An 18,075-nucleotide genomic window follows, 5' to 3' on the forward strand; every position below is an offset into this window, starting at 1 on the left:
GAAAAGCCTGCAAACTGTAGAGGCGAGAAAATGAAAGCATGCTTAAGAGAAGGCTGGGCACCAAGTGCCACAGGAAAGTGAGTCCTTAGTCTGACATGGGACTGGGTAAGCTTTTAAAGGTTCTTCTAAGTAAGGGGTCTGTACTTTGTGAAGAAGATCATTTTAGTGTGAAGATTAGATTGTAAAGGGGGATAGATAAGAAATAGCAACTAGTCTAGATATCACTATAATTATTTCTTACATCACATTTTCTCAAAATGTTTTTAAAATAAATTGAATTAAACATCATTTTATTCTCTCTCTCTGTTTAAATAAATCTCTAAAACACAAGTACTAACTGGCAATTTCATGTGGTTTCTTAGGTTGGAGGGGTCTATATTTATTTTTCAGCTTTTTGAAATATTCTACAGATGGTTTCTCTAAACAAAGAGACTAGATAATTTATCACTAATAAGTTAAAAATCCCACTCTTAAAAAATGGGCAGACCTTCTGGGGTCATCTTTTGATGTGTCATATCATGTGTCCTGAATGATTTTACCCAAAGGAACTAATTTATCAAAAGCTTAAGACTGCAAATGTGAAAAGATTTACAGAGCTGTACGTTAGTGTAAAAAGCAGAATGCAGTGTTTAGCTAACATGAGTCACAGGCTGCAAAGTAGGGTTCATGACAGGGAGACACTGATGAATGGGATTAGATCTAATTGAGGTTTGATACAAAATGATGGCAAGGATTTTTTCTTTTGCTAGCACTCACGTTAATATGTATGTGAGCAAGTATTTTGGGAAACGATGCTAAATTAAAATTAGTTGACAAAGTTCTAAAGTGAAATCAAGTATTAATATATGCATTTCAATAAACATTTCTGGGCTACAAGTGATTGATACAATTACTGTTCTAATCATAAATCTGGATTCTTTTTAAGAGCCTTGTGACTCATGGAATTCATAGTTGCAAATGTACAAGTGAATGAATTACAACTATTTAAAAGATCTATAACCTTAAAGTATTAATGAATTAACCAAACTAATAACCATTTTATAATGAATTCATAAGACACTATTGTGGTTATTGTAGTATAAATGCCTACACAGATAATGTCAGTTATTTACAAATATCACAAAGAGAGAATACATCTTAAGAACTGTCATAGTCCTTTAAATTAATCCAGCACTATGAGCAATAAATCAACCACAATCTTTTGAAACTTGTCTCCATGGGAAATAGCAGAAACTATGTTTTCCTTTCAGTCTCATATTCCTAGTGTTAGTGTTCATACTTTTTTAAGATGGGAAAAAGAAAAAGACAATACAGAGAATCTTTTAATTTACAGCAGTATTTGCAGTTATGATGAGTAACTGAACACTACTTTGTGGACAAGGAGACTAAGGGCCAAATGAAATATATTTAGACTTCAAAAATAACTTCCATTGTCTATTGGTATTGATTAAATTCTGTGGCCAAATGTGAAAATATAGGAAAGATTTAGCTTATAAATGTTTTGATGCTTCATATTTTTATATGAGGAATTAGTATAGATAGAGATCTTTTATAAAAAAAAAATTTTTTTGTATTCAACTAATTATAGGGGAAATAAACTTACATAAGAACCCTATGTAACCCCAGAATATCTGTACAAGAAACTGGTTCTACTAGTATCTTTTGTGTACTCTAAGATAAAACCACTGACATGGGGTGCAAAATTTAAGAAAAAGAAAGGTTAGAGACAGAAATATTACTAAATGTGAGTTTCCAGATGGATAATGAGGAAATCTTGACTTTTCATTTAATGTCAGAAATTTTATCAGTTCCATAAATAAACTCTGCAGCCGGCATCTCCACACTGCATGGCACTCAGTGAGTGCATTTTCTGTTTTCCAGACCCCAAAATAGGTGTATGCTTCATTCCAAGTCAACAGACATGTAATTTGGAGTCAAAGATTTAAGTCAAATAAACATCAATCCCAAAATTAAGTACTAACCCTGGTAAAGTATTAAAATTAACAAAATTCAAAAAGTTCGTTTCTTCTTGAATAAGGAGTACTATATAGGCTTATAAGAAAAACAGTCCATATAACAAAAATATAAAACCTATGGATGTCTTTAATAGCAAATGTATAAGACACATATGAAGAAAATTCTAAACCTTTGCTGAGGAACATACAAGACGGTATGAATATGGAAAGACTATTCTAGACAGAGAAGGTTTGACAGTAGGAAAATGTGAAGACACAACTGATTTACCTATTTTTAAAAGAATTTTACTTCCTTGGAATTAGAAAAATATTATTTCTCAGGGACAGGTAAGAACAGTTTAAAAACAAAGAATAATAAAGGAGGATTAGCACTGCTATTGGAGAAGGCAATGGCACCCCACTCCAGTACTCTTGCCTGGAAAATCCCATGGGCAGAGGAGCCTGGTAGGCTGCAGTCCACGGGGTCGTGAAGAGTCGGACATAACTGAGCCGCTTCCCTTTCACTTTTCACTCTCATGCATTGGAGAAGGAAATGGCAACCCACTCCAGTGTTCTTGCCTGGAGAATCCCAGGGATGGGGGAGCCTGATGGGCTGCCTGTCTACGGGGTCGCACAGAGTTGGACACGACTGAAGCGACTTAGCAGCAGCAGCAGCACTGCTATATGTAAAAAAAAAATTACAAACTATCAGTTATTAAAATAACAGTTATTAGCTCTAGGATAGACAAATAAGTAAAAAAATAAGAAATCCAATAAACAGAATTATCCATGACTACTTACTGTATGTAAATTAAAGGTGCCATAAAGATACTGCTACTGCTAAGTCACTTCAGTCGTGTCTGACTCTGTGTGACCCCATAGATGGCAGCCCACCAGGCTCCCCTGTCCCTGGGATTCTCCAGGCAAGAACACTGGAGTGGGTTGCCATTTCCTTTTCCAATGCAAGAAAGTGAAAAGTGAAAGTGAAGCCGCTCAGTTGTGTCCGACTCTTAGCGACCCCATGGACTGAAGCCTACCAGGCTCCTCTGCCCATGGGATTCTCCAGGCAAGAGTACTGGAGTGGGGTGCCATTGCCTTCTCCGAGATTGTGAATATATTAAACAAGAATGACTAAATCCTTGGAAAATAATTAAGTTAGAGTGGTTATCTTACATCAAAACAAATTTGGAATAAATGAAGTGAAAATTTAAAAAGATTATGGGTGAAAAGCCCTTTTGAGGAATAATTCCAAAAGCAGGGAGAAAAAACAAAACAAAACAAATGAACTATTTTATTACATAAAACGTTAAAATTTCAGTATTAAAAAGGATACCTCAAAAAAAAGTTAACAGTAAATGATAAACCTGAAGAATTTTGCAGCATGTATCTTACAGGAAAGAGTTAATAACCTTTGATGATCTCACCTAGTCCTACAGCCTTAAAAATCACCTAAGTGTTACTAATTCTCAAATTTATCTTTGAGTTTAGGCTTCTCTCATAAACTCCAGATCCTTGGATCCAACTACTTACATGATGTCTCCACTTGGATATATCTTAGACAAGTTTAAAATGATGCAAACTGAACTCCTAATCTTCTAACACCTCCACCCTGTAAGCCTGCTCCACCATCTCTTTTAAGGTGACTCAATTCTTTCAGCTGCTGAGTTCAGAAATCTTAATCATCCTTGACCTTTCTTTCTCTCACACCTCAAATACAATTTGTTACAATGTCCTGCTGACTCTACCTTCAAAATATAGTAGAATCTGACCACTTCTGACCAACTCCACCGCTACCAACATGGTCGAGCTACCATGTTCTTTTACGTGGGTTATTGCAGTGGTGTCTTAAAGAGTTTCAACCCTTGCCATATGACAATCTATTCTCAACACAGAAACCAGAGGGATCTTTTAAAATCATGACTAAGATATGCTACTTTTCTGCTTAGATCATGTTATGGTTCCCTGTTTCATTCAGAGTAAAAGCCTATGTCTGTAAAACGACCTGCTGCTGCTGCTGCTGCTAAGTCACTTCAGTCGTGTCCGACTCTGTGCGACCCTATAGACTGCAGCCCACCAGGTTCCCCCGTCCCTGGGATTCTCCAGGCAAGAACACTGGAGTGGGTTGCCATTTCCTTCTCCAATGCATGAAAGTGAAAAGTGAAAGTGAAGTCGCTCAGCCGTGTCCGACTCTTAGCGACCCCATGGACTGCAGCCTACCAGGCTCCTCCATCCATGGTAATTTCCAGGCAAGAGTACTGGAGTGGGGTGCCATTGCCTTCTCCGGTAAAACGACCTACAAGGCTCTATATGACCTGCCTGTGTACTCTAATGTATCCTTACTATCAAATAAGAACACAGGAGAAGTTCAATAAATATTACTGAATGAATGAATATCTGTATCTTAAGCTCTTATAAATAAGTAACAATTTTTGCTATACAGACTATGAAAAAAAACATAACTGATCAAATGATGGCTAAGTCATTCACAGAAAACCTATCCTTAAATAGGTGAAAAAATTACTCAAGTATACTAGTAAAGGAAAATTGGAAAGATGATATTTATGACTATTAAACTGGCAATGAATCAATAAGTAATTAGCAAGGACAAAGAGGGAGGGAGAACCACAGATTTAAAAGGATTTACAGATACATCAACCAATGAAATGGGTTTTGTTTGGATACTGAAATAAAAAAGCTATTAAAAATTAATCTGCTCCCTCTTATGTTTTTTTATATATATATATATATGTATATCTGTGTGTGTATGTATGTGTATATATATATATATATATATATATATCCCCGCCCCCGCTTCTCTCTCTTTCCTATTGGGAGTCTGATTTTATCTTCCAGGGGTCATTTCAAACATATTGTTATATTTTTCTAATGTATCTGCTATTATTCTATATTTATTAGAGTTTTCATTCTTTGTTATTGTTCTGCTTTTTTTTTTGTTGTTGTTTTTTCCCCTTTTCTTTCTTCTTTTTTTTTTCCCCTGCACCCCATGTCTTGGGGGATCCTTGAGGATCAGATCCTCTGGCCTGATCTCTGGGACCAGAAATCAGGCCTGAGCCCATGGTGGAAATGCTGAGTCTGAACTGCTGGAGTAGCAGAGACCATCAGCCCCCAGGAATATTAATCAGAGTTAGATAATCCAGAGGTCCACATCTCAGCATTAAGATGGTCCTACCCAACTGCCTGTAAACTCCACTGCTGGAAACCTCAGACCAAACAACTAGTAAGACAGGAACATAGTCTCACTCATTAAAAAAAAAAAAGAAATGAAATAACACAAAAATATGTTACAGATGAAGGAGCAATGTAAAAAGCTATAAGACCAAAATAAGTAAAGAGGAAACTGGCAACCTATCTGAAAAAGAATTTAGAGTAATGATAGTAAAGAAGTTTCAAAATATAGAAAATAGAATGGAGAAAATACAAGAAACATTTAACAAAGACCTAGAAGAAACAAAGAATAAACAAATAGTGATGAACAGCACAATTACTGAAATTAAGAATACTGTAGAAGGAATCAATAAGAGAATAACTGAAGCAGAAGAACAGATAAGTGAGCTGGAAGATAGAATGATATAAATAAATGCTGAGGAGCAGAATAAAGAAAAAAGAATTAAAAGTATTGAGGACAGTCTCAGAAACCTCTGGGACAATATTAAACACACTAACATTTGAATTATAGGAGTCCCAGAAGAAGAAAAGAAAGGGTATGAGAAAATATTTGAGATTATAGTCAAAAACTTCCCTAACATGGGAACACCCAAACAGCCACCCAAGTACAGGAAGCCCAGAGAGTCTCTTACAGGATAAACTCAGAGAGACATACACCAAGATATATATTAATCAAGTTAACAAAAATTAAACACAAATAAAAAGTATTAAAAGCAGCAAGGGAAAAGCATAAAACAACATACAAATGAATGCCCATAGGCTAACAGTTGATTTTTCAGCAGAAACTCTCACACTAGGAGTGGCAGGATATATTTAAAGTGGTGAAAGAGAAAAAACTACAACCAAGATTACTCTACCCAGCAAGGATTTCATTCATATTTGATGGTGAAATCAAAAGCTTTACAGACAAAAGCTAAGAGAATCTGACACCACCAAGTCAGCTTTATAACAAATGATAAAGGAACTTCTCTAGGAAGAAACACAGGAGAAGAAAAAGACTCACAAAAATAAATCCTAAACAATTAAGAAAATGGATAGGAACATACATATTTATAACTACTTTAAGTGTAAATGGATTAAATGCCCCAACCAAAAGACAAAGACTGGTTGAATGGATACAGAAACAAGACTTAGGCATATGCTGCCTAAAAGAGACTCACTTCAGACCTAAGGGCACATACGACTAAAAGTCAGGGGATGGAAAAACATACTCCATGCAAACAGGAATCAAAAGAAAGCAGGGATAGCAATACTTACATCAGATAAAATAGACTTTAAAATAAAAACTGGTACAAGAAATAAGGAAGGATACTACATAATGATCAAAGGATCAATCCAAGAAGAAGATATAATAATTATAAATACTTATGTACCTAACATAGGTGCACCTCAATACATAAAGCAAATGCAAACAACCATAAAAGGGGAAATTGACAGCAACATGGTAATAGTAAGGGACTTTAACACCCCACTTACACCAATGGACAGATCATCCACACAGGAAAATTAATAAAGAAACACAGGCTTAAATCACACTATACCAGATGGACCTAATTGATATCTTTAAAACATTCACTCCAAAACAGCAAAATACACCTTTTTTGTCAAGTGCACAGGAACATTTTCCAGGATAGATCAATTCTATCAAATATTTAGAAAAGAACTAAAACACATAATTCTCAAACTATACCAAAAAATTACAGTGAGAGGAACACTCCCAAACTCATTCTATGGGGCCACCATCATCCTGAAACCAAAACCAGAAAGATATCTCTCTCACACACACACACACACACACACACACACATATACAGGCCAATATCAATGATGAACATAGATGCAGAAATCCTGGACGAAATATTAGTGAACAGAATCCAACAACACATTAAAAGGATCATACACCATGATTAAGAGGGTTTTTTCCTAGGTATGCAAGGATTCTTCAATATATACAAATCAATGTGATATACCATATAAACACATTGAAAGACGAGAAACTCAACAGATATAGAAAAAATTTTTGACAAAATTCAATATCCATTTATGATAAAAATTCTCCAGAAGATGGGCATAGAAAGAACCATAAAAGCTCTATAGAAAAATGGGCATAGAAGGAACGTACCTCAGCATAATAAAGGCCATATATAACAAACCCACAGCAAACAATATTCTCAATGATGAAAAACCGAAAGCATTTCCTCTCAAATCAGGAACAAGACAGGAGAGCCCACTCTCACCACTATTATTCAATATAGTTTCAGGAAGTTCTAGCCACAGCAATCAGAGAGCAAAGAGAAATAAAAAGAATCCAAATCAAAAAGGAAGTAAACAAAAAAGAAGTAAACTCTCACTGTTTGCAGATGACATCATACTATACATAGAAAACCCTAACGATGCCTCCAGAAAACTACTAGAGCCAATCAATGATTTTAGCAAAGTTGTAGTATACAAATACACAGAAATCCCTGGCATTCCTATATACTAACAATGAAAAAAATAGAGAAATTAGGGAAATAATTCCATTCACCATTGCAACAAACAGAATATCTAGGAACAAATCTACCTAAGGAGACAAAAGACCTGTATACAAAAAACCCAAGACACTAATGGAAGAAATTAAAGATGACATAAAACAGACGGAGAGACATACCATGTTCTTGGATTAGAAGAATAAATGTTGTGAAAATGACTATTGTATCCAATCTACATTCAACGCGACCTCTATCAAATTACCAGTGGCATTTCACAGAACTAGAACAAAAAATTCCAAAATTTGTATGGAAACACAAAAAAGACCCCGAACAGCTAAAGCAATCTTGAGAAAGAGAAATGGAGATGGAAAAATCAATCTGAGTTCAGACTACAGTTATTAAGACAGTATGGTATGGTCTTCAAAGCTACAGTCATAGAGACAGTATGGTATTGGCACAAAAACAGAAATACAGATCAATGGAACAAGACGAAAGCCCAGAAATAAACCCATACACCTATGAGCACCTTATCTTGGACAAAGGAGGCAAGAATACATAATGAAGAAAACAAAGCCTCTTCAATAAATGGTGCTGGGAAAACTGGACAGCTACATATAAAAGAATGAATTAGAACACTTCCTAATACCATACACACAAAAAACTCAAAATGAATTAAAGACCTAAATGTTAATGCAGAAACTATAAAACTTTTAGAAGAAAACATAGGCAAAACACTCTTTGACATAAATCACAGCAATATCCTCTTTGATTTACCCACCTCTGAAAGTAAAGGAAATAAAATCAATAATAAACAAATGGGACCTAATTAAATTTAAAACTTCTGCAAAGGAAAGATGAAAAGACAATCCTTAGAATGGGAGAAAATAACCGCAAATGAAACAACTGACAAAGAATTAATCTTCAAAATATATAAGCACCTTCTATAGAAAAACAAACAACTCAATCAAAAACTGGGAGGAAGACCTAAACAGACATTTCTCCAAAAAAGACACAGATGGCCAACAAGCAAACAAAAAGATGCTCAATACTGCTCATTATTACAAAAATGTAAACAAAAACTACAATGAGGTATTAGCTCACATCAGTCAGAATGCCCATCATCAAAAAATTTACAAACAATAAATGCTGGAGAAGGTGTGGAGAAAAGCAAAACCTTTTGCACTGTTGGTGGGAATGAAGACTGATACAGCCACTATGGAGAACAGTATGGAGATTCCTCAAAAAACTAGCAATAAAACTACTATTTGACCCAGCAATCCCATGACAGGGCAAATATCCTGAGAAAATCATAAATGAAAAAGACACATATACCCCAAAGTTCACTGCAGCACTACTGACAACAGCTAGGACATGGAAGCAACCTAGATGTCTATCAATGGATGAATGGATAAAGAAGCTGTGGTACATATATACAATGGAATATTATTCAGCCAGAAAAAGGAACACATCTGAGTCAATTCAAGTGAGGTGGATGAACCTACAACCTATCATATAGAGTGAAGTAAGTCAGAAAAAGAAAAACAAATGTTGCATATCAGCAAATATATATGGAATCTAGAAAAATGGTACACATAAACATATTTGAAGGGCAGGAATAAAGACACAGATAAAGAGAACAGATTTGGGACACAGCAGGAGAAGGAGAGGGTGGGATGAATTGAGAGAATAGTATTTAAACACATACATTACCACATGTAAAACAGATAGCTAGTAGGAAGCTACTGTATAACACAGGGAGTTCAACCTGGTGCTCTGTGACAACCTAGAGGGGTGGTATGGGGTTGGGGGTGGCTCAAGAAACAGGGGACGTATGTATACTTATGACTGATTCATGCTCTTGTATAGCAGAAGTCAACACAATATTGTAAAGCAATTATCCTCAAATTAAAAATAAATTTTAAAAAGTTATAAGAAGAAACAATTTATGTTATTTGGCCATTGCTTCTTGTTTTTAGAAATGTAAACATAAATTTCACTATTTATATTTTTTTAAATGGACTACTTCAATATTCTAAGATAAGAAAAATAAACATTTATTAGTGGACTTGTTTCAGTTCAGTTCAGTCGCTCAGTTGTGTCCCAATCTTAGGGACCCCATGAATCGCAGCACGCCAGGCCTCCCTGTCCATCACCAAGTCCCGGAGTTCACTCAAACTCACGTCCATCGAGTCAGTGATGCCATCCAGCCATCTCCTCCTCTGTCGTCCCCTCTTCCTCCTGCTCCCAATCCCTCCCAGCATCAGAGTCTTTTCCAATGAGTCAACTCTTTGCATGAGGTGGCCAAAGTACTGGAGTTTCAGCTTTAGCATCATTCCTTCCAAAGAACATCCAGGGCTGATCTCCTTTAGAATGGACTGGTTGGATCTCCTTGTAGTCCAAGGGACTCTCAAGAGTCTTCTCTCCAACACCACAGTTCAAAAGCATCAATTCTTCGGCGCTCAGCTTTCTTCACAGTCCAACTCTCACATCCATACATGACCACTGGAAAAACCATAGCCTTGACTAGACGGACCTTTCTTGGCAAAGTAATGTCTTTTCAATATGCTATCTAGGTTGGTCATAACTTTTCTTCAAGGAGTAAGCCTCTTTTAATTTCATGGCTGCAGTCACCATCTGCAGTGATTTTGAAGCCTGAAAATATAAAGTCTGACACTGTTTCCACTGTTTCCCCATCTATTTCCCATGAAGTGATGGGACCGGATGCCATGATCTTCGTTTTCTGAATGTTGAGCTTTAAGCCAACTTCTTCACACTCCTCTTTCACTTTCATCAAGAGGCTTTTGAGTTCCTCTTCACTTTTTGCCATAAGGGTGGTGTCATCTGCATATCTGAGGTTATTGATATTTCTTCCAGCAGTCTTGATTCCAGCTTGTGCTTCTTTCAGCCCAGCGTTTCTCATGATGTACTCTGCATATAAGTTAAATAAGCAGGGTGACAACATACAGCCTTGACGTACTCCTTTCCCTATTTGGAAAAGGAGTTTCCAAATCTGAATTTGGAATTTCCAGTCTGTTGTTCCATGTCCAGTTCTAACTGTTGCTTCCTGACCTGCATATAGGTTTCTCAAGAGGCAGGTCAGGTGGGCTGGTATGCCCATCTCTTTCAGAATTTTCCAGTTGATCATGATCCACACAGTCAAAGGCTTTGGCATAGTCAATAAAGCAGAAATAGATGTTTTTCTGGAACTTTCTTGCTTTTTCCATGATCCAGCGGATGTTGGTAATTTGATCTCTGGTTCCTCTGCCTTTTCTAAAACCAGCTCGAACATCTGGAAGTTCATGGTTCATGTATTGCTGAAGCCTGGCTTGGAGAATTTTGAGCATTAATGTACTAGCGTGTGAGATGAGTACAATTGTGTGGTAGTTTGAGCATTCTTTGGCATTGCCTTTCTTTGGGATTGGAATGAAAACTGACCTTTTCTAGTCCTGTGGCCACTGCTGAGTTTTCCAAATTTGCTGGCATATTGAGTGTGACACTTTCACAGCATCATCTTTCAGGATTTGAAATAGCTCAACTGGAATTCCATCACCTCCACTAGATTTGCTTACCCCTTCCCTATTATTTATCTTTGTCTCTCTTTTCATAATGAATATAATATACATAATTCATGGAATGAAAAAAACATACTAAGCAAATAGTTAATCTATAAAATCACTTGAATATTAAAATAACAAAGAACAAAACATAATAAAAACAAAGCCTATTTTCTAATACATTAAAAAAAATCATAATTATAAAGGTAACATGACCTCAAATCTTTCCTTTTGAATGCTATGAAAAAGAATTAAGTCAAATAAAAGTTTTGTTTTACTGCTGACAAAAATAGTCTATGCAACTGCAACGTAAGTGAAATATAGATTTTTAAATAAGGGATAACGATCATCATATAGCAGGTGGTATTTCTTAATCATGGTGTTAAAACTCCATTTCCTCTCCAGCATCTTGAATGCATTATAAATTAGGAATCAAGGCCCCAAAGGCATGAGATAATCTGAAAAAAATATTAAGTTTTCTTTCTAAAGATCTCAACTAGGTCAGTTCTAATGATGATAATGCTTTATTAAGAGAAAAAGAATATACATACATCTGCAACTTGCCTGTCATCTTAACGTAAAGATGTAGTATAGGAAACCTGATAACTGAGACCAAGGTAATTCAGAGCAACCTGTCTATGGAATGCAAGTAAAAAATCTGGGCAAAATATAAAAAACATATGCTAGAAGGCACAGGAGAGCTAACAAGATTGTGAAGAATTATAGGCAAGTATCAGGAGGAAGTTGAAGGCTCAGGAGAGTAATCTTAGCATTTATAGCTATTTCTCCCTTGAGGTGATTTGCTGATGCTGGAGGAGGTGGCAGAAAAGCTTAGCAACACTGTTGAGAGCTTTGTTCGGAAAGCAAGAACGAATTTAAGGCCTACTATAGAGAGTTCTCTGTAAACCCTCCTTGAGTTGAGCTGGGACACAGCTAAACTGGAAAGGGCAAACTAGGAGTAGTCAGGCCCTTGCAGAAGCGGCAGTTCAGAAGTTTCAAATTATCTCAGGCTCTAAAATTGTACTGAAACAATTTTAAACTGCTAACCACACAAGGAGTCTGGAATAAGCAAATGCAAATCCTCATTGAGGAAGACATTATTATCAGAAGCCTTAAAGAATTTTATAAACAATTCTGAAAATACATGTGTGATGTACAAAAATTAGCATGCATTCAAGGCAAAGCACATGAAAGAAATCCAGCAGAAAGAGAACAGAAGCAGACCTAGAAGGTTCTAGGCTTGGGAATTCTCAGACACAGATTTCACCTACTATATTCAGTGAAAATTTTTGCAAAGAAATGGAAACTATAAAAAAGAATCAAATGGAAATTCCAAAACTGAAATATAAGTGAAATGGAGAACTTCATGGATTTAAGACCCATTTGACACAAATTTAAAGAGAAACTATAAAATACATGAAAAGAAATTTCCAGGAAAAGAAAAAAAAATGAAAAGCAGAAGAAGGCAAAGGCATGGATAAGACAGTAAGGCAGTAACATGCAATATAACTGGAGCCTCAGAAGCAGAAAAGAGAACAAAAGTGGCAGAAGCAACATTTGAAGATACAATGGTTAAGAACTTTAAAAACTGATAAAAAACAGTACAGACACAAATTCAGAGTTCTGTGAACCTAGTAAGAGAAGTAGAAATAAAAGTACATTTAGGCACAATATAGCAAAACCACTAAGACCCAAAGACAAAGAAAAAACATTTTAGGAAGCCAGAAAAGAAGTCAGATTATATTCAAGGGAGCAACATTTAGAATGAAAGTTGGCTTCAAAAGCAAAAATGAAAATCAGAAGATAATGAAACAATGTCTCTTTATCAAGTGTCTTTAACAAGTGCTTAAAGAGTATCACATTGGAATTCTATACCCAGCAAAACAGTCTTCAAGAAACTTAAGACAAATACATTTTAAGATCTAATTTAGGTTATGAAATTTAAGATAGGGAGATTATCTTAGATTACCTGGTGGGCTCAATGTAATCATAGGAGCTTTTAAAAACAAAAACTTTCACTAACTGTAAGCAGGAGAGATAGGCAGAAGGAAAGCTAAGAGAGATTCAAAGCATGAGAATGACTTGCCTTTGTTGGCTAGGAGATGAAGTGATAAAGGTAGTCACATGCTAGAGAACAGAGTGAAATCGCTCAGTCATGTCTGACTCTTTGCCATCCCATGGACTGTAGCCTACAATGCTCCTCCGTCCATGGGATTTTCCAGGCAAGAGTGCTCAAGTGGGTTGCCATTTTCTTCTCTAGAGGATCTTCCCAACCCAGGGATTGAACCTGGGTCTCCCGCATTGTAGGCAGATGCTTTACCATTTGAGCCACCAGGGAAGTCAGAGAACAGAGGTGACCTCTGAAAAAACGGAGTGTCTGTACAATGCCAGGTACTTGAGTAAGTTCGGACTTGCTCTGAATTTGATCTATCTGGCTAATAATCAACAAGAAAACAGAGACCTCAGCCCTACAGCCACACAGAACTGAATTCAGCTAACAATAGAAGCACATTCTCCCCCAGAATCTCCAAACAGGAGACCCAACTGGCTGACATCTTGATTTTTGCCCCTGAAACTTGAGGCAGAGTAACTAGCTGAGCCTGCTGGACTTCTGATCTTAAGAACTTGGAGATAATAAGCCAGTGTTATTTTAAATGGATATGTTTGTGTTAATTTCTTAGGGCAGCAATAGAAGACTGATATAAATGGAATAATCCAACAGTAATAGATGAGATTGTTAATAGTTCACCTCAGTATATGACAGAACATGAATTAAAAAATTAGTCAGTAAGAACATGATTTGAAGAACACAGCCGATTTGACCTGACTTAATATATTCTTTAAAAACATAATTGAAACATTTATACCAACTCTATGCTGGCTTTAAAGAAGTCTTCACAAACCTCAAAGAATTAAAATCAGTAAAAATGAGTTTCAAATTTAAAAAGAATATGCATTAGTTTAGTGTTGCTGTTCTTACGCTGGGTTAAGGTGAAGATGAGACATCAAGATTTGTAAATGTAAAATCTCATAAATGTTTATATAAGAAAATTTTTGGAACCTAACAGATCATTTTTTAAAGTTATTTATCCTCTGATCTAGGAAACTAATTCCTATGAAACTAGTACACATGTAGAAATATTAATACAGTAGTTTCCCCTTACCCCACGGGAGGAAACATTCCTAGACTCCTAGTGGATACCGGAAACCAGACAGCAATGCCTCATATATCTCCTATTTGTGTGTGTGTGTGTGTGTGTGTGTGTGTGCGCCTCTTCTTACCTGGAGAATCCCCTGGACAGAGAAGCCTGGCAGGCTGCAGTCCACAGGGTCGCACAGAGTCAGACACAACGGAAGTGACTTAGCACGCACACATGCATAAAGCGACTTACCATGAATGCTTGCCTACCTATCTAAGGTAAAGTGTAATTTATAAATTAGGCAATAATTCTAAGAACATAATGTAATATAAGCTTGCAAATGTGGACTCTGTGTCAAAATATCTTATTGTACAAAGTTAATGCCTTTTCCAGAAGAAGGCAATGGCAACCCACTCCAGTACTCTTGCCTGGAAAATCCCATGGGCGGAGGAGCCTGGTAGGCTGCATGGGGTCGTGAAGAGTTGGACACTACTGAGCGACTTCACTTTCACTTTTCCTTTTCATGCATTGGAGAGGGAAATGGCAACCCACTCCAGTGTTCTTGCCTGGAGAATCCCAGGGATGGCGGAGCCTGGTGGGCTGCCGTCTATAGGGTCGCACAGAGTCGGACATGACTGAAGCGACTTAGCAGTAGCAGCAGCAATGCCTTTTCCATCTTAACATCACTTACGCATTCTGACAGTAATTTTTGCAATTTGAGGTCCAAGAGCAAAACTAACATGAATTTCTTCTTCCTTCTTCATGATTTCATGGATAGAATACCTGTTCTTCCCCCAAATTTTAGCACCTCACATGTGATTTATTTTTCTTTCCTAATTAGCCAAAAACTTTCATTTCTGCACTTAAAAGGGAGCTCTTAATGGAATCTCTATGGCCTTACTGAATTGCTAGCATCACTTCTGCACTTTGGGATTATTGAGTAAAATACAGGTTACTTAAAAACAAGCACTGCAATACTGTGTGTGACAGCTGATCTGATAACCAAGATGACTACTAAGTGACAAACAGAAAGAATATGATGGATAAAGAGATGGTTCATATCTTGGGCAGGACAGAGTAGGACCACATGAAATTTTATGATGATACTCAGAATGGTGTGCAATTTAAAACTGATGAAGTATTTATTTCTGAAAATGTCCACTGAACGTTTTTGGACTTCAGTTTACTGCAGGTAACTGAGATGGTGAAAAGTGAAACAGTAGAGAAGGGAGGACTACTGTATATGGTTCTCTGACATGCACTGTTCACCAATAATAGAACAATGGTTAAGTAAATGATTGTATAACAATTCTCACAGTTATTAAAAAAATGCTAGATTCTTTATATATGTACCCTAAAAATGATTAAAATGTAACAAAAAGCTTAAAAGTTAGATTATCTGATACAAATATCATACACACACTGTAAAGATAACCAAACTGTTAATAAGCATTTATCTCTAACCTAGCATAGAAGATTGAGGTTCTGGGAAAAGCTGAAGAGGGCATTCTGCTTCTATATTATCTGAATATTTTAAAACCAATATTTTAAAACTAACCAATTGTTAGTTTTTCAATTAAAATGCCCCATGCACACTTATGAAAGGAGAGATATTAAGTGATCTGCCAACAGAAAAACAGTAAATTCGACACTGTCAGTTGATCTTAAGAACATAAAAGATTGTTATTTATTACAGAACATAATATTCTTAATCATAATCTTCAGTCTTTAATACACGTAAAGTTTTAAAGAAGAGTGGAAATAAAATTATCTAATTAAAAACAGGTAAAATAACTTCACTGCTAGCATTATTTAGAACGTCAAGCATACTTCCCCTTACACCTTTGAAAGATACCAGTTAATTGAAATGATTCTGAAATTAATTCTCACAAAATAGCAAAACTACTAAAAAATTAACTGCTCTATTGATTGATATTACAAAGATTAATCTTTATAAATAGTGTTTACTTACTTAATGAAATAAAAGCTGTACTTACAACAAGGAGAAGAATGAACTGGTCCAAGTTGTGGGAAGGTCATAAGAATAGAAACTTCTGGTAGATTATTTTGCTTTGCAGGTTCACTAGTTTGATCAGCCCAAACCACCACTTTTTTCCTCTCGACCAAATGTTCAATTTCTTTGATGTCAGCCTCAAAAGTAGCATTTAACAGGCCAGATTCTTTTAAAGCACAGTATTGCTTTCTTAGGGCCGGAAGTAATGCATTCAATACTCTACATACAGAAGGTGACAAGAGAGAGATAAATACTAAATTTTAAATACAGTATTACAGATTTATGTAACATCCAAAGTATTTGTTGTTGTTCAGTCTCTTTGCTGCAGCATGAGCAAAGATGCCACTCTTTGCCATGAACTGCAGCATGCCAGGCTTCTCTGTCCTTCACTATCTCCCTGAGTATGCACAAACCTGTGTTCATTGAGTCAGTGATGCCATCCAACCATCTCATACTCTGTCACCCTCTTTTCTTCTTGCCTCAGAATTTCCGAACATCAGGGTCTTTTCCAGTGAGTCAGCTCTTTGCATCAGTGGCCAAAGTATTGGAGCTCCAGCTTTAGCATCACTCCTTCCAATGAATATTCAGGGTTGATTTCCTTTAGGATTGACTGGTTTGATCTCTGTGTTGTTCAAGGGACTCTTAAGAGTCAACACCAGTTTGAAAGTGTCAATTTGCTGGTGCTCAGCCTTCTTTATGGTCCATCTCTTACATCCATACATGTATGTGTAATATGTTCTTAGTTGCTCAGTTGTGTCTGACTCTTTGCAACACCATGGACTGTAGCCCACCAGGCTCCTCTGTCCATGGGCATTTTCCAGGCAAGAATATTGCAGTGGGTTGTCATGCCCTCCTCCAGGGGATCTTCCCAACCCAGGAATCAAACAGGTCTCCTACATTGCAGGCGGATTCTTAACCATCTGAGCCACCAGGGAAGCCCAAGAATACTGGAGTGGGTAGCCTATCACTTCTCCAGGGCAATCTTCCTGACCCAGGAATTGAACCAGGGTCTCCTGCATTGCAGGTGGATTCTTTACCAGCTGAGCTACCAGGGTAGCCCCACATCCATACATGACTACTGGAAAAATCATAGCTTTGACTATACAGATCTTTGTTGGCACAGTGATGTCTCTGCTTTTTAATACACTGTCTAGGTTTGTCACAGCTGTTCTTCCAAGGAGCAGGTGTCTTTTAATTTTTTGGCTGCAGTCACCATCGACATTGATTTTGGAGCCCAAGAAAATGAAATCTGACACTTTTCCAACATTTTCCCCATCTATTTGCCATGCAGTGATAGGACCAAATGCCAAGATCTTAGTTTTCTGAATGTTGAGCTTTAAGCCAGGCTTTTTCACTCTCCTCTTTCACCTTCATCAAGAGGCTCTTTAGTTCGTCTTTACTTTCTGTCATTAAAGTGGCACCATCTGCATGTCTGAGGTTGTTGACATTTCTCCCAGCAATCTTGATTCCAGATTGTGATTCAAAGTATTAGCAGATGATTAAAATGTTCCCTGTACATATCTTCCTTTAGAAATTTCAATCAAATACCTCTAATCAAATATCTTTAATACATTAAATATAGATTGGAAAGTACCTTGTATGGGAATTACAAGAACCAGGCTACAGTGTCAGCTAGTCTTCACTTGCTTCTATTTGACCTTGGATAAAGTACTAACTGAGGTTTCTCCTCTATAATATGGGGTACAATTGGATAGCCATTACTTTCAACAGGGGACTGTTTTCAGAACTAAATTT

General features: G+C 36.6%; 1 protein-coding gene across 1 annotated transcript in view; it reads right to left on the reverse strand.

Moving 5' to 3' along the window:
• Positions 1-18,075, reverse strand: part of KIF18A (kinesin family member 18A) — an 86,083-nt gene that overhangs the window by 24,615 nt on the left and 43,393 nt on the right. Inside the window, exon 13 of the mRNA XM_061380987.1 lies at positions 16,304-16,539. Coding sequence (XP_061236971.1) covers positions 16,304-16,539 — 236 coding nt within the window. The remainder of the gene's footprint in view (positions 1-16,303; positions 16,540-18,075) is intronic.

Source organism: Bos javanicus, chromosome 15, assembly GCF_032452875.1.
Source record: "Bos javanicus breed banteng chromosome 15, ARS-OSU_banteng_1.0, whole genome shotgun sequence".
Taxonomy (NCBI): Eukaryota; Metazoa; Chordata; class Mammalia; order Artiodactyla; family Bovidae; genus Bos; species Bos javanicus.